The sequence below is a fragment of the Pan paniscus genome, chromosome 8 (genome assembly GCF_029289425.2).
Source record: "Pan paniscus chromosome 8, NHGRI_mPanPan1-v2.0_pri, whole genome shotgun sequence".
NCBI classification, from domain to species: Eukaryota; Metazoa; Chordata; class Mammalia; order Primates; family Hominidae; genus Pan; species Pan paniscus.
In genome coordinates, this window is record NC_073257.2 from 144,347,345 (window position 1) to 144,366,193 (window position 18,849).

Here is an 18,849-nt window from a genome sequence, read left to right on the forward strand (position 1 = left end):
CCCACACTTACACCCACGCTTACATCTACCTCCACAGCCACACTTACATCTACCTCCACACCCACACTTACACCCACACTTACATCTCCCTCCACACCCACAGTTACACTCACACTTACTTCTACCTCCACACCCACACTTACACCCACACTTACATCCACCTCCACGCCCACACTTACACCCACGCTTACATCTACCTCCACACCCATACTTACATCTACCTCCACACCCACACCCACACTTACATCCACCTCCACGCCCACACTTACACCCACGCTTACATCTACCTCCACACCCACACTTACATCTACCTCCACACCCACACTTACACCCACGCTTACATCTCCCTCCACACCCACAGTTACACTCACACTTACATCTACCTCCACACCCACACTTACACCCACACTTACATCCACCTCCACGCCCACACTTACACCCACGCTTACATCTACCTCCACACCCACACTTACATCTACCTCCACACCCACACTCACACTTACATCCACCTCCACGCCCACACTTACACCCACGCTTACATCTACCTCCACACCCACACTTACATCTACCTCCACACCCACACTTACACCCACACTTACATCTCCCTCCACACCCACACTTACACTCACACTTACATCTACCTCCACACCCACACTTACACCCGCACTTACATCCACCTCCACGCCCACACACCCACACTTACATCTACCTCCACACCCACACTTACATCTACCTCCACACCCACACTTACACCCACACTTACATCCACCTCCACGCCCACACTTACACCCACGCTTACATCTACCTCCACACCCACACTTACATCTACCTCCACACCCACACTTACACCCACACTTACATCTCCCTCCACACCCACACTTACACTCACACTTACATCTACCTCCACACCCACACTTACACCCACGCTTACATCTACCTCCACACCCACACTTACACCCACGCTTACATCTACCCCCACGCCCACACTTACACCCACGCTTACATCTACCTCCACGCCCACACTTACACCCACGCTTACATCCACCTCCACGCCCACACTTACACCCACGCTTACATCCACCCCCACGCCCACACTTACACCCACGCTTACATCCACCCCCACGCCCACACTTACACCCACGCTTACATCCACCCCCACGCCCACACTTACACCCACGCTTACATCCACCCCCACGCCCACACTTACACCCACGCTTACATCCACCCCCACGCCCACACTTACACCCACGCTTACATCCACCCCCACGCCCGCACTTACACCCACGCTTACATCCACCCCCACGCCCGCACTTACACCCACGCTTACATCTACCCCCACGCCCGCACTTACACCAACGCTTACATCTACCTCCACGCCCGCACTTACACCCACGCTTACATCTACCCCCACGCCCACACACCCACGCTTACATCTACCTCCACGCCCACACTTACACTCACACTTACATCTACCTCCACGCCCACACTTACACCCACACGTACATCTACCCCCACACCCACACTTACACCCACGCTTACATCTACCCCCACGCCGACACACCCACGCTTACATCTACCTCCACACCCACACTTACACCCACACATCTACCTCCACACCCACACTTACACCCACACTTACATCCACCTCCACGCCCACACTTACACCCACGCTTACATCTACCTCCACAGCCACACTTACATCTACCTCCACACCCACACTTACACCCACACTTACATCTACCTCCACACCCACACTTACACTCACACTTACATCTACCTCCACACCCACACTTACACCCACGCTTACATCTACCTCCACACCCACATTTACACCCATGCTTACATCTACCCCCACGCCCACACTTACATCTACCTCCACACCCACACTTACACCCACACTTACATGCACCTCCACGCCCACACTTACACCCACGCTTACATCTACCTCCACACCCACACTTACATCTACCTCCACACCCACACTTACACCCACACTTACATCTCCCTCCACACCTACACGCTCACACTTACATCTACCTCCACACCCACACTTACACCCACGCTTACATTTACCTCCGCACCCACTTACACCCACGCTTACATCTACCCCCACACCCACACTTACACCCACACTTACATCTACCTCCACACCCACACTTACACCCACGCTTACATCTACCTCCACGCCCACACTTACACCCACGCTTACATCCACCCCCACGCCCACACTTACACCCACGCTTACATCTACCCCCACGCCCGCACTTACACCCACACATCTACCTCCACGCCCACACTTACACCCACACTTACATCCACCTCCACGCCCACACTTACACCCACGCTTACATCTACCTCCACAGCCACACTTACATCTACCTCCACACCCACACTTACACCCACACTTACATCTCCCTCCACACCCACACTTACACTCACACTTATATCTACCTCCACACCCACACTTACACCCACGCTTACACCTCCACACCCACACTTACACCCACGCTTACATCTACCCCCACGCCCGCACTTACACCCACACTTACATCTACCTCCACACCCACACTTACACCCACGCTTACATCTACCTCCACACCCACACTTACACTCACACTTACATCTACCTCCACGCCCACACTTACACCCACGCTTACATCTACCCCCACACCCACACTTACATCTACCTCCACACCCACACTTACACCCACACTTACATGCACCTCCACACCCACACTTACACCCATGCTTACATCTACCTCCACACCCACACTTACATCTACCTCCACACCCACACTTACATCTCCCTCCACACCCACACGCTCACACTTACATCTACCTCCACACCCACACTTACACCCACGCTTACATCTACCTCCGCACCCACACTTACACCCACGCTTACATCTACCCCCACGCCCACCCTTACACCCACACTTACATCTACCTTCACACCCACACTTACACCCATGCTTACATCTACCTCCACGCCCACACTTACACCCACGCTTACATCTACCTCCACACCCACACTTACATCCACCTCCACACCCACACTTACACCCACACTTACATCTACCTCCACACCCACACTTACACCCACGCTTACATCCACCCCCACGCCCACACTTACACCCACACTTACATCTACCCCCACACCCACACTTACACCCACGCTTACATCTACCCCCACGCCCACACACCCACGCTTACATCTACCTCCACGCCCACACTTACACCCACGCTTACATCTACCCCCACGCCCACACTTACACCCACACGTACATCTACCCCCACACCCACACTTACACCCACGCTTACATCTACCCCCACGCCGACACACCCACGCTTACATCTACCTCCACACCCACACTTACACCCACACATCTACCTCCACGCCCACACTTACACCCACACTTACATCTACCTCCACGCCCACACTTACACTCACGCTTACATCTACCTCCACACCCAGACTTACACTCACGCTTACATCCACCTCCACACCCGCACTTACATCTACCTCCACACCCACACTTACACCCACACTTACATCCACCTCCACGCCCACACTTACACCCACGCTTACATCTACCTCCACACCCACACTTACATCTACCTCCACACCCACACTTACACCCACACTTACATCTCCCTCCACACCCACAGTTACACTCACACTTACATCTACCTCCACACCCACACTTACACCCACACTTACATCCACCTCCACGCCCACACTTACACCCACGCTTACATCTACCTCCACACCCATACTTACATCTACCTCCACACCCACACCCACACTTACATCCACCTCCACGCCCACACTTACACCCACGCTTACATCTACCTCCACACCCACACTTACATCTACCTCCACACCCACACTTACACCCACACTTACATCTCCCTCCACACCCACAGTTACACTCACACTTACATCTACCTCCACACCCACACTTACACCCACACTTACATCCACCTCCACGCCCACACTTACACCCACGCTTACATCTACCTCCACACCCACACTTACATCTACCTCCACACCCACACCCACACTTACATCCACCTCCACGCCCACACTTACACCCACGCTTACATCTACCTCCACACCCACACTTACATCTACCTCCACACCCACACTTACACCCACACTTACATCTCCCTCCACACCCACACTTACACTCACACTTACATCTACCTCCACACCCACACTTACACCCGCACTTACATCCACCTCCACGCCCACACTTACACCCACACTTACATCTACCTCCACACCCACACTTACATCTACCTCCACACCCACACTTACACCCACACTTACATCCACCTCCACGCCCACACTTACACCCACGCTTACATCTACCTCCACACCCACACTTACATCTACCTCCACACCCACACTTACACCCACACTTACATCTCCCTCCACACCCACACTTACACTCACACTTACATCTACCTCCACACCCACACTTACACCCACGCTTACATCTACCTCCACACCCACACTTACACCCACGCTTACATCTACCCCCACGCCCACACTTACACCCACGCTTACATCCACCTCCACGCCCACACTTACACCCACGCTTACATCTACCTCCACGCCCACACTTACACCCACGCTTACATCCACCTCCACGCCCACACTTACACCCACGCTTACATCTACCTCCACACCCACACTTACACCCACACTTACATCTACCTCCACGCCCACACTTACACCCACGCTTACATCCACCCCCACGCCCACACTTACACCCACGCTTACATCTACCCCCACGCCCGCACTTACACCCACACATCTACCTCCACGCCCACACTTACACCCACACTTACATCCACCTCCACGCCCACACTTACACCCACGCTTACATCTACCTCCACAGCCACACTTACATCTACCTCCACACCCACACTTACACCCGCACTTACATCTCCCTCCACACCCACACTTACACTCACACTTATATCTACCTCCACACCCACACTTACACCCACGCTTACACCTCCACACCCACACTTACACCCACGCTTACATCTACCCCCACGCCCGCACTTACACCCACACTTACATCTACCTCCACACCCACACTTACACCCACGCTTACATCTACCTCCACACCCACACTTACACTCACACTTACATCTACCTCCACGCCCACACTTACACCCACGCTTACATCTACCCCCACACCCACACTTACATCTACCTCCACACCCACACTTACACCCACACTTACATGCACCTCCACACCCACACTTACACCCATGCTTACATCTACCTCCACACCCACACTTACATCTACCTCCACACCCACACTTACACCCACACTTACATCTCCCTCCACACCCACACGCTCACACTTACATCTACCTCCACACCCACACTTACACCCACGCTTACATCTACCTCCGCACCCACACTTACACCCACGCTTACATCTACCCCCACGCCCACACTTACACCCACACTTACATCTACCTTCACACCCACACTTACACCCATGCTTACATCTACCTCCACGCCCACACTTACACCCACGCTTACATCTACCTCCACACCCACACTTACATCCACCTCCACACCCACACTTACACCCACACTTACATCTACCTCCACACCCACACTTACACCCACGCTTACATCCACCCCCACGCCCACACTTACACCCACACTTACATCTACCCCCACACCCACACTTACACCCACGCTTACATCTACCCCCACGCCCACACACCCACGCTTACATCTACCTCCACGCCCACACTTACACCCACGCTTACATCTACCCCCACGCCCACACTTACACCCACACGTACATCTACCCCCACACCCACACTTACACCCATGCTTACATCTACCCCCACGCCGACACACCCACGCTTACATCTACCTCCACACCCACACTTACACCCACACATCTACCTCCACGCCCACACTTACACCCACACTTACATCTACCTCCACGCCCACACTTACACTCACGCTTACATCTACCTCCACACCCAGACTTACACCCACGCTTACATCTACCCCCACGCCCACACTTACACCCACACTTACATCTACCTCCACACCCACACTTACACCCACACTTACATCCACCTCCACGCCCACACTTACACCCACGCTTACATCTACCTCCACACCCACACTTACATCTACCTCCACACCCACACTTACACCCACACTTACATCTCCCTCCACACCCACAGTTACACTCACACTTACATCTACCTCCACACCCACACTTACACCCACACTTACATCCACCTCCACGCCCACACTTACACCCACGCTTACATCTACCTCCACACCCATACTTACATCTACCTCCACACCCACACCCACACTTACATCCACCTCCACGCCCACACTTACACCCACGCTTACATCTACCTCCACACCCACACTTACATCTACCTCCACACCCACACTTACACCCACACTTACATCTCCCTCCACACCCACAGTTACACTCACACTTACATCTACCTCCACACCCACACTTACACCCACACTTACATCCACCTCCACGCCCACACTTACACCCACGCTTACATCTACCTCCACACCCACACTTACATCTACCTCCACACCCACACCCACACTTACATCCACCTCCACGCCCACACTTACACCCACGCTTACATCTACCTCCACACCCACACTTACATCTACCTCCACACCCACACTTACACCCACACTTACATCTCCCTCCACACCCACACTTACACTCACACTTACATCTACCTCCACACCCACACTTACACCCGCACTTACATCCACCTCCACGCCCACACTTACACCCACACTTACATCTACCTCCACACCCACACTTACATCTACCTCCACACCCACACTTACACCCACACTTACATCCACCTCCACGCCCACACTTACACCCACGCTTACATCTACCTCCACACCCACACTTACATCTACCTCCACACCCACACTTACACCCACACTTACATCTCCCTCCACACCCACACTTACACTCACACTTACATCTACCTCCACACCCACACTTACACCCACGCTTACATCTACCTCCACACCCACACTTACACCCACGCTTACATCTACCCCCACGCCCACACTTACACCCACGCTTACATCCACCTCCACGCCCACACTTACACCCACGCTTACATCCACCTCCACGCCCACACTTACACCCACGCTTACATCCACCCCCACGCCCACACTTGCACCCACGCTTACATCCACCCCCACGCCCACACTTACACCCACGCTTACATCCACCCCCACGCCCACACTTACACCCACGCTTACATCCACCCCCACGCCCGCACTTACACCCACGCTTACATCTACCTCCACAGCCACACTTACATCTACCTCCACACCCACACTTGCACCCACACTTACATCTACCTCCACACCCACACTTACACTCACACTTACATCTACCTCCACACCCACACTTACACCCACGCTTACATCTACCTCCACACCCACATTTACACCCACGCTTACATCTACCCCCACGCCCACACTTACATCTACCTCCACACCCACACTTACACCCACACTTACATGCACCTCCACGCCCACACTTACACCCACGCTTACATCTACCTCCACACCCACACTTACATCTACCTCCACACCCACACTTACACCCACACTTACATCTCCCTCCACACCTACACGCTCACACTTACATCTACCTCCACACCCACACTTACACCCACGCTTACATTTACCTCCGCACCCACTTACACCCACGCTTACATCTACCACCACACCCACACTTACACCCACACTTACATCTACCTCCACACCCACACTTACACTCACACTTACATCTACCTCCACACCCACACTTACACCCGCACTTACATCCACCTCCACGCCCACACTTACACCCACGCTTACATCTACCTCCACACCCACACTTACATCTACCTCCACACCCACACTTACACCCACACTTACATCCACCTCCACGCCCACACTTACACCCATGCTTACATCTACCTCCACACCCACACTTACATCTACCTCCACACCCACACTTACACCCACACTTACATCTCCCTCCACACCCACACTTACACTCACACTTACATCTACCTCCACACCCACACTTACCCCCACGCTTACATCTACCTCCACACCCACACTTACACCCACGCTTACATCTACCCCCACGCCCACACTTACACCCACACTTACATCTACCTCCACACCCACACTTACACCCATGCTTACATCTACCTCCACGCCCACACTTACACTCACGCTTACATCCACCTCCACACCCACACTTACACCCACGCTTACATCTACCTCCACACCCACACTTACACCCACGCTTACATCTACCCCCACGTCGACACTTACACCCACGCTTACATCTACCTCCACGCCCACACTTACACCCACGCTTACATCTACCCCCACGCCCACACTTACACCCACGCTTACATCTACCTCCACGCCCACACTTACCCTCAGACTTACATCTACCTCCACGCCCACACTTACACCCACGCTTACATCTACCTCCACACCCACACTTACACTCACACATCTACCTCCACGCCCACACTTACACCCACACTTACATCTACCTCCACACCCACACTTACACCCATGCTTACATCTACCTCCACGCCCACACTTACACTCATGCTTACATCTACCTCCACGCCCACACCCTGGGTCCCCACACTCGTGCAGACTGGAGTGGACCCCGCCACCCCACAGCTCACCTGTAGCAGATCCCCAGCTCTTTCTACCACCCTGAGTCATTGTCTTTAAAATTAAAGGAACCCCAAACCCCTGAGCCCCAGTGGTAACAGAAAATACGTTTAAAATCATAATTTAATACACTTTTCTGTTTGTCTGTTTAAGGATTTAGGAAAACCGTGTATTCCATGTGGGAACAGAAACCTGCTTTTCCCTTCATGTGGCGCAGTGTGGAGTGTCCTAAATGTGTCATATCTTAAATCAATTTGAGGTTTTAAAATAAGAATAGTGTGTGTTCTGGCAGCTTCTGAACTACTGAAGAAGGGATGGGAGAGGCAGCCCAGGCCCCCGGCGTGAGTCAGGAGGACAGTGGGTGCCGGGGAGGCCCAGGGCAGCGCCACAGTAACTGGCACAACTGTGCGGGAGCCTCAGGACCGCTGTTTGGTCTGGGAAGAAAGGCACATGCTTTCTCCCTGGTTACGGCGGGAGTTGCTAGGATGAGAGTAAATGTGTCAAGTCATTTTCCTCTTTGCCCTTTGTTTCTCAGTGCCCTGCAGGAGAGAAATTTAGAAGAGAAGATAAAACAGCACGTCCCCCAAATGCATGAGCAAGGAAGATTCCATGGCCAGGCCCCACTGGAGGAGATGAGGAAGGCTGCCGAGGATCTGGAAATTGTAAGGATTTCTTGGTTCTGTTTAAAAAAGTGTGGGGTGTTTTTTGTTTTGTTTTGTTTTTGTTTTTTTGAGACAGAGTCTTGTTCTGTCACCCAGGCTGGAGTGCGGTGGCACAATCTCGGCTCCCTGCAGCCTCCACCTCCCAGGTTCAAGCGATTCTCCTGCCTCAGCCTCCCGAGTAGCTGGGACAAGTGTACACCACCATGCCCGGCTAATTTTTGTATTTTTAATAGAGATAGGGTTTTGCCATGTTGGCCAGCCTTGTCTTGAACTCCTGGCCTCAAGTGATCCACCTGCCTTGGCCTCCCAAATTGCTGGGCCACTGTGCACAGCCTAAAACATTGTTTTATTAAAAATAAAGAGATGTGCCTCTTCAGAGCATGCGCTCTCTAAAACCGTGGGACTGTGTGGAATGTGTCTTATGAGGTGTAGAAATTCCCAGAATTACAGTTGGTCACATGAGAAGGAAAACATTTCAGCCGAGGGGCTGAGCCCTCAAATGTGCCAGGCCACATGGCGGGCCTTGGCATCTCAGCACTGGGAATCTGATGGCAGGAGTGGCAGCCTGCTGACAGGGACCGGGAACCAGTCCTCTCCACATGTCTGTGGGGTCCTTGCTTGAGGTTTTGCACCCAGCTGATCCAGGCTGTGGGCCCGGGGCTGGGCCATGAGGGGCGTCACTGCAGAGAGGGGTCTGGCTGAGGCCACCGGACCATGGCTGACACGCTCGGTGTCTATGTAGGGAGGCCGATATTCATGGGGATCCGAGGCCTCCTGACCAGGAGCCTCCTAAGCAGAACTGCTCACGGAAGTGGCTCCTATATATTTGGAATGTTAACCATCCTCTCAGCCACCGCCAGTGCTGTTTATTCACTCAGCATACGCTGATGCCCACCTCCTGGTACTTGGAGTATCCTGGGCTGTGGGAGAGACGCAGGAATGAAGGAAAGTGCTTTGCTGCCCGAACTGCTGCCTGGCCAGCCCATCCAGCTGTAGAAGGACACAGCTGCTGTCCCTGGCAGTGAACCTGGATACCCGTGTCCCCACCCTTCCTGCAGCCATAAGGATTCTGGCCTGTCCTCTCAGGCTACCCAAGGCCCCTGGCTGGTGGCCTCTTCCAGGTCAGTGTACCATGCCCGAACACAGGTCAGGCTGGTGCGGGCTGCATCCGGGCTGCCCCCAGAGCACGCAGCACTGTCACGGGGGAGGAAGCAACCCTGGCCTTCCTGTCCCCACACCCCATCTGCAGGCTCCATTCCCACCATTTCCGCTGTTTCCCTCTCTCCTAGAGCCGGAGATGGGAGAGAGGAGGCATGAGGGCAGGATGTGGAGCCACTTCATGGAGACCCCACCCAACCTGACTCGGACCCCACTTCTGAGACTCTTTTCCTCCTCAGCCCAAGGAGTTTGTATCTGCCTTTAGATAAACTCTTATTCTTTCTAAATCCATCGTTTATGAGTATGACCTTGTCCTTGGACACCCAAACCCTGCCTCTTAGGCCTACAAAACATCTGTGTCTTAACCCATCACTTCACATTAGGGACACAAAAGTCGATTTGGTATTATGAACAACTCTAGCCACAGATTTGATAAATTTAGTGAAATAGATTAATCCCTTGAAAGACAACATCTGCCAAAACTTACAGAAGAAATGAATATGCTTGTATCTATTACAGGAATTTAATCAATAATTAATTACCTTCCAAAACAGAAATCACAGGCCCAGAAGTGTTCACTGGTGAATTCTACCAAACATTTAAGGTTTAAGGAAGAAACTATACCAATTCTCGATAATCTCTTCCAGAAGACAGAAACAGAGAGAAAACTTTTTAGCTCATTCTCTGAGGCCAGCATTACTCTAATACCAAAACCATACAAAGATATTACAAGAAAGGAAAAGTGTAGACCAATATCGCTCATGAATGTAGATGCAAAAATTCTCAACATTCAGAAATCAAATCCAGCAATGTGTAAAAGCAATCACACACCCTAATTCAACATTCAAAAATCAGCCAATGCAATTCATCACATCAGTAAGCTAAACAAGAAAAATCAGTTGGTTTTATCAATAGATGCAGAAAAAGCATCTGACAAAATATAACACCTATCATGATAAAAACTCTCAGCAAACTAGGATAAGCTGGGAACTTCCTCAACTTGTTAAAGAACATCCAGAAAAGACTTACAGCTAACATTATTCTTAATGGCAAGAAACTAGAAGCTTTTCCACTAAGATCAGGAGCAAGGCAAAGATATTCCCTCTCACTACTGCTTTTCAGCCTCATGCTGGAACTCTTAGCTAGTTCAAGAAGACAAGAGAAGGAAACAAAAGGTATACAGATTGGGAAACAAGAAATAAAATTGTCTTTATTCTCAGATGACATGATTATCTATGTAGGAAATCCCAAAGAATTGACAAAAATTTCCTGAAACTAATAAGTGATTATAGAAAAGGTTACAGGATACAAGGTTAATATACATAAGTCAGTCACCTTCCTGTGTACCAGCAATTAACAAGTGGAATTTAAGATTAAAACCATAACATTTAAATTAGCACCAAAAAGATGGTACTAAGTAAAAATCTAACAAAATGTATACAAAATCTATATGAGGAAAACGACAAAACTTTAATGAAATAACTGAATAAATGGACAGATATTCCATGTTCATGGATAGGAAGACTCAATATTGTTGGTAGTCAGTTCTTCCCAACTTTAGATTTAATGCATTCCCAATCATAATCTCAGCAAATTATTTTGTGAATATTGACAAACTGTTTCTAAAGCATATATGGAGAGGATGAGACCTAGAATATCCAACACAGTATTGATGGAAAAACAAAGTCAGAGGACTGACACCCCCCAACTTGAAGACTCTAAAGCTACAATAACAGTGTGATATTGTCAAAAGAATAGACAAATAGAATAGACAGCCCCAAAATAGACCCACACAAATATAGTTAACTGAGTTAACTGATATGACAGAGGAGCAAAAGCAAGTCAGTGGAGAAAGCGTAGTCTTCAACAGATGGTACTGGAACAACTGCCAAAAACAAAAAAGAATCTAGACATAGACCTCACACCCTCCACAAAAATTAATTCAAAATGGATCATAGACCTAAACGTAACATGTGTTACCGTACAACTTTTACAAGATAACATAGGAGAAAACCTAAGTGACTTTGGGTATGGTGATGATGTTTAAATACAACACCAAAAGCAAGATCCATGACAGAAATAATTGATAAGCCGGGCTTCATTACAATCAAAAACTTCTGTTCTATGTAAGACACTGCCAAAAGGATAAGACAGGCCACAGACTGGGAGACAATATTTGGAAAAGATACACCCGATAAAGGACTGTTATCTAAAATATACCAAGAACTCTGAAAAACTCAACAAAAAGGAGCAAACAAGCCAGTTAAAAAATGGGCCAAGAATCTGCAGAGACACCTCATCAGAGAAGATGCATGGATGGCAGATCAGCATGTGAAAAGAAGCTTCACATTGTGTGTCATCAGAAATGCAAGTTAAGACAAGGAGATTCACCACGCAAAAAATCCCAAACACTCACCACCAAATGCTGGTGAGGATGTGGAGCAACAGGAACACTCATTAATTTTTGGGAATAGAAAATGGTACAGCCACTTGGGAAGACAGCTTGACAGTTTCTTACAAAATTAATCACACTCTCATCATACAATCCAGTAATCACACTCCTTGGTGTTTACCCAAAGGAGATGAAAACTTATGTCTACACCAAAACCTGCACACAGACATAGCAGCTTTTTTCATAATTGCCAAAACTTGGAAGCACCCAAGGTATCCTTCAGCAGGTGACTGGATAAACTGGAACATCCAGATAGTGGAACATTGCTTAGCACTGAAAGGAAATGAGCCGTCAGCAATGAGAAGACACGGGGGAGCCGACATGCCAGCGTGAAAAGGCCGTACACAGATGGAGATGGTGAAAGGATCGTGGTGGCCCGGGTGGGGGTAGGAGGATATTGAGGGGTGAATCAGCAGAACACAAAGGGTTTTAGGGCAGTAAAACTACTCTTCGTGATGCTGTATTGTTGGATCCATGTGATGATGCGTTTGTCTAAACCCCACAGACTGTGCCACCCCACACACAAGCCTGCATGTCGACTGTGGACTCTGAGTGGTGGTAACAGTGTGTCCATGTGTACGCATCAAGTGGACCACTCCAGTGTGGGATGAAGGCTGCTCTAGAAAAATCAAGTCCGGGTTTTTTAAAGTCTGCTTGGAAATCTGAAACCTGAGAGCTGGCTCTTGTGTCCCCAATGTTCTCCTGTGCTCCCCCACCCTGGTTACATGCAGAGCAGGGGGGCCATGAGACAAAAGAGAATGACCCAGAAGGACACTGTGGCGGTTGGTCTCAAATGCCTGCCCCAGCCACACCTGTCTGTCCATTGACTTTCGTGCCACCTAGGAGGAAGGCGATGCCACCCATTTCACAGGTCAGAAAACCCAGACTCACGGAGGTGCCGCAACTGGCCCTACGGTGACACTGTAAATGGTGGAGCTTTCAGTCCAACCTGGGTATGTCTGAATGCAAAGCCAAGGTCCAAATACTGCACTGTCTTCTTGGGGACATGAATTGCCACAGAATTCGCCTTGTGCTTTAATGCCTGTCTCGTGTTTTTCTGTGATTAAAAAAAATTCATGTGAAGTTCCTGATGAAGGGTTCAGGTCACCAGCACCGGCTCCTGTCGTGTGCCCAACTCCAAGTTACTGCCAAGATCCAGGGAGGGATGTGCTATGTCAACCTGCCCAGGAGACAGGGACATAAACACCCGCTAACTTCCCATGACAGGCTCCCTGCAGCACTCGAGGTGGGTCCCTTCACTTCAGTCCTGGCTTGGGAGAGCCAGAGGAAGGGGTTTTAAAACTCCCAAGAATGAGCTGGGAAGCAGCTGATCCTGCCCTAGAGGAGGTGAATTGTGTTGAGACAGGTGGTGTTGGCTGTCCACAAGCTCCAGCCATCCTGCTCCTCTGTCCCGCTGCCTCTCACAGAGCACCGGGCAGGTGGGCCAGGGAAGAGGGGCCCCTGAGACAGACCAGAACAGCATGGCAGGCTCCGTGCCGCCTGATGGCCTCATGTTTAGGAAACGATCTTAATTATGCTTTTTTCTGAAATTTGCCTTCTGAGCACCTGGACCTCCTGTAGGCTCAGTCTATTTCAAATGACCCTCCCTTTTTCTGCTGTCTACACAGGCCCACTAGCAAAAAAGAAAGTACTGTGTTCTTTAGACTCAGTAGGGAACCTATTTGTATAATCCTGGTGAGACGATCATGCCGGCCCTCCCAGCAGGTGAAGTCTCGGGCTTTGCCAGAAGAGTGTGTCTTTCCTTAGAGCAGGTCCTGAGCAAACCCCGCAGCAGCGTTAGAGACGAGTCCTGGCTCCGTGGCTGTGTGGCCCACCAGCCTGCTGTATGGAGGCGGGCATGCATGTGCGTGAGACAGTTGGCATGTCCCAGGCAGAGAACCATCTAAGTTCACACTGCACCTCTAGAAGCAGAGGGTCTCATTCTCCCTGCTTCTTCCCCGGCCCCTCGTGTTTCCTTCAAGGCATCTGCACAGTGCCGCGCATGGCGTGGCGCTAGCAAGGAGTCCTCGGTGGCATGGCGTGCGTCGGGAGCACCCCCCTATGCACCCGGGAGCCTGGTCTGTAGGAGAAGGGGATGCCAAATGGGGGAAGTAGGAGGGACTGGAGTCCAGCCCATGAGCCAGGAGCTTGCATTTGATTAGAGGACCAGGGTGGACGGGTCAGGGCAGAGAGAGAAGAAAGCCCAGAGGGATGAAAAGGAGATGCTGAAAACAAACCAGCCAACAGACATGGCCCTTCCAGGTCAACATGGCCCATTCTGCACATAGGCTTATCTCTACTCTGCCCAGAAGCCACCAGAATGACAGGAAAGGGAGCAAAAACGACCTTCACTCCTCAGGATGAGGAAATGGAGAGGAGGCTGCCCCTCCCCAGGGTCTTTCCTGTAATAATAGAGCCCCACGTCTCAGCTGGGCACAGGCTGCCCCACAAACAGCCACGTTTCTCAACCTCCCTTGCAGCCAGACACTGGCCTGTGGCTCTGTTCCGGCCAGCAGGATGTGAGCAGAAGATGAATGTGAACTTCCTGAGCTTTGTCCCCTCCCTTCCTGGCTGGAATGCAAACATGATGGCCGGAGCAGGGGCAGCCACCTCAGCCCTCAGGTGGAGGCCGTGGGCCAGGGCTGCAGAGCTAGTGTGCAGGAGTCTGTCTCTGATGGGGGTGCTGTCCTCTCAGACACACTGCTCCACCTGGTCTCAGCTGCTGTCGTCTGGGGGCTGGCAGGTGAGCCCTTGTCCTTGCACATATGGAGGCCAGCGCGATTTTGCACGAAGGAAGCCCCCTAGTGGTGCAGCATGAAGGGCCTGCCCAGCAAAATGCCAGCAAAGATGCACAGTGATGCAGCCCCAGAGCCTGAAAAGCACAGGAAGACAAAACCAACCACAGAAGGATGGGAAGTGGGGGTCGGGGTGCGGTGGCTCACGCCTGCAATCCCAGCACTTTGGGAGGCCAAGGCAGGTGAATCACCTGAGGTCAGGAGTTTGAGACGAGCCCGGCCAACATGGTGAAACCCCGTCTCTACTAAAAATACAAAAAATTAGCCGGGCACAGTGGTGCGCGCCTGTAATCCCAGCTATGCAGGAGACAAAGGCAGGAGAATCGCTTGAACCCAGGAGGCAGAGGTTGCAGTGAGCTGAGATGGCGCCATCGCACTCCAGCCTGGGCAACAAGAGCGAAACTCCATTTCAAAAAAAAAAAAAAAAAGGAAGCGGAGTCTATACAGGTAATGCCAGGGCCCTGGGTCTGCTTCCCTACTCTGCCCAGCCCACTGACTCCTCCAGCCTACCCAGCAAGAGCCAGGGCTGCCTCTAGATAAGCTGACCAACCAGGCACCACAGTGGTGACAGCAGCCATGTTTGGCCTAAAGAGCCCTGCAGAAGGTCAGGTGCACAACTGACCAGGAGGGCCGGCCAGCTCCATGGCGCTGTCTGAGATATCAGCCAACCAAGACAGAAGCCACCTGGGCGTACCCCAGACAGCCCCAGCCTGCACTGAGCAGCCAGCAGCCCACCACCAACACTCCGATCTCAGCCTCATTCCAGGGCCTCAGTCACGAGAGGTTCCTCAGCTGTTGAGGGAAGCCCCAAGGTGAGGGAGAGGCCAAAGCCAGCCGGCTGGGGAGCGAGCTTCGAATGGATGCGAACATTAGGGGACACTTAAAAATGACAAGCCAGAATTAAAATCCCCCCCATAGGAATAGACAAGTCTGCTGCCATGAAACCCAGCAAGCTGTTGTAGAAAGTGAACACTCAGGTAACCCAGAAGAACTCCCAAGGCAAAGTTTAATATGTGGCAAAAAATTTAAAAAATTAAATTAGTAGATGAATAAATCCCCCAGGAAGGGGAGGTGGGAAACAGATGGGACAAGAGGAAAGGAAGTTAGAGGACGACCCGAGCACAGCGAAGCATCCGGCACGTTCCGGCAGGAGAGACGAGAGCAGACGGAGGGAGAAGGTGCAGGAGGGCTCTTCACGAAGGAACCAACGTGCTTCCTGCTAGAAGGGCCCACACGTGCCGGCACCATGGCTCAGCATCCCGAACCGGAGCAGGACGGACCCCCGGAGATTCCAGGGAGGGCGGGGAGAGAGGATCACACAGAACCAGGCACTGGGAGGGAGCTGGTCGCGGTGATGGCACTGCCCTCAGCAGGCGCCGGGATTCGGTACTCCCATTGCAAGGTCAGGGGTCAGCACACAATAAGACGTTTTCAGATACGCAAAGACTCAAAATGCTGCTTCCCATCTAGAGAGTCTTTCTCCAGAAGCTACTGTAGAATTTGTTCTATCAAAACAAGGGAGTAGATGCTGAGAGAGGAAGGTAAGAGTTCCAGAAGAAAGGGAGCTGACCCAGAAGCCCCCGGCCGCCCCCTACTGTGAGAGGAGCCTGGCGGGGTCTCCACAGGGAGACCAGGTCAGTCTGAGGACTTGGCCAGTGGAGGAGGATGTCGAGAGAGGTTTACAGTTTGAGGGGATGTAATGACAGATGTAGAAAACAAACATTTTAAAAGGAGGCAGTTATGAATCCCACAGGGAATACAGGTTTCTATGGGAAGCAAAATTCGTTATCAATGACTACTTACTGGGTCAGTAACAAGTAACATTGACCAAGTCGCAGAGCTGAGCCATGAGTGCTGCTCTAGCCCACAGTTATGATATGGGGGCGGGGGAGGCTGCAGGGGTCTCTGGGGACCTGCTGTGATTATGGCTGTATGGAGAGGGGAGACTACAGGGATCTCTGGGGACCTGCTGTGATTATGGCTGTATGAGGGGGGAGACTGCAGGGGTTTCCGGGGACCTGCTGTGATTATGGCTGTATGGAGAGGGGAGACTACAGGGATCTCTGGGGACCTGCTGTGATTATGGCTGTATGAGGGGGGAGACTGCAGGGGTTTCCGGGGACCTGCTGTGATTATGGCTGTATGAGGGGGGAGGCTACAGGGGTTTCCGGGGACCTGCTGTGATTATGGCTGTATGGAGAGGGGAGACTACAGGGATCTCTGGGGACCTGCTGTGATTATGGCTGTATGAGGGGGGAGACTGCAGGGGTTTCCGGGGACCTGCTGTGATTATGGCTGTATGGAGAGGGGAGACTACAGGGATCTCTGGGGACCTGCTGTGATTATGGCTGTATGAGGGGGGAGACTGCAGGGGTTTCCGGGGACCTGCTGTGATTATGGCTGTATGGAGAGGGGAGACTACAGGGATCTCTGGGGACCTGCTGTGATTATGGCTGTATGAGGGGGGAGGCTACAGGGGTTTCCGGGGACCTGCTGTGATTATGGCTGTATGAGGGGGGAGACTGCAGGGGTTTCCAGGGACCTGCTGTGATTATGGCTGTATGGAGAGGGGAGACTACAGGGATCTCTGGGGACCTGCTGTGATTATGGCTGTATGAGGGGGGAGACTGCAGGGGTTTCCGGGGACCTGCTGTGATTATGGCTGTATGAGGGGGGAGGCTACAGGGGTTTCCGGGGACCTGCTGTGATTATGGCTGTATGGAGAGGGGAGACTACAGGGATCTCTGGGGACCTGCTGTGATTATGGCTGTATGGGGTGGCGGGGGAGGCTGCAGGGGTCTCCGGAGACCTGTTGTGATATGGCTGCATGGTGAGGGGGTGCAGTGGCTCCAGGGACCTGCTGTGATTATGTCTGTATGGGGCGGGGAGGCTGCAGGGGTCTCCTGGGACCTGCACTGGAGGAAGTGTCCAACCTGTGGCCCCAGCAAGGCAAGCCGGGGAGGGAGACGGGAGCCGGGTGGCCCAGGGCTCCTGTGCTTGGAGTGGGGGAGGTTGGGACTCTGCAGA

The 18,849-nt window shown here is 52.0% G+C and overlaps 1 protein-coding gene across 7 annotated transcripts in view; it reads left to right on the forward strand.

Annotated features, from left to right (window-relative positions):
- The window catches only part of LRRC27 (leucine rich repeat containing 27), a 63,818-nt gene that overhangs the window by 43,901 nt on the left and 1,068 nt on the right, over positions 1–18,849 (forward strand). For 3 of the 7 annotated variants that reach the window (XM_063607605.1, XM_063607604.1, XM_008969320.4), the window contains exon 10: positions 9,291–10,862. In XM_063607605.1, coding sequence (XP_063463675.1) covers positions 9,291–9,687 — 397 coding nt within the window. In that variant the 3' untranslated portion in view covers positions 9,688–10,862. Of the gene's footprint in view, positions 1–9,290; positions 10,863–18,849 lie in introns of those variants that run through there. The other 4 variants (XM_063607607.1, XM_063607606.1, XM_063607608.1 and 1 more) reach the window with 4 other exon arrangements.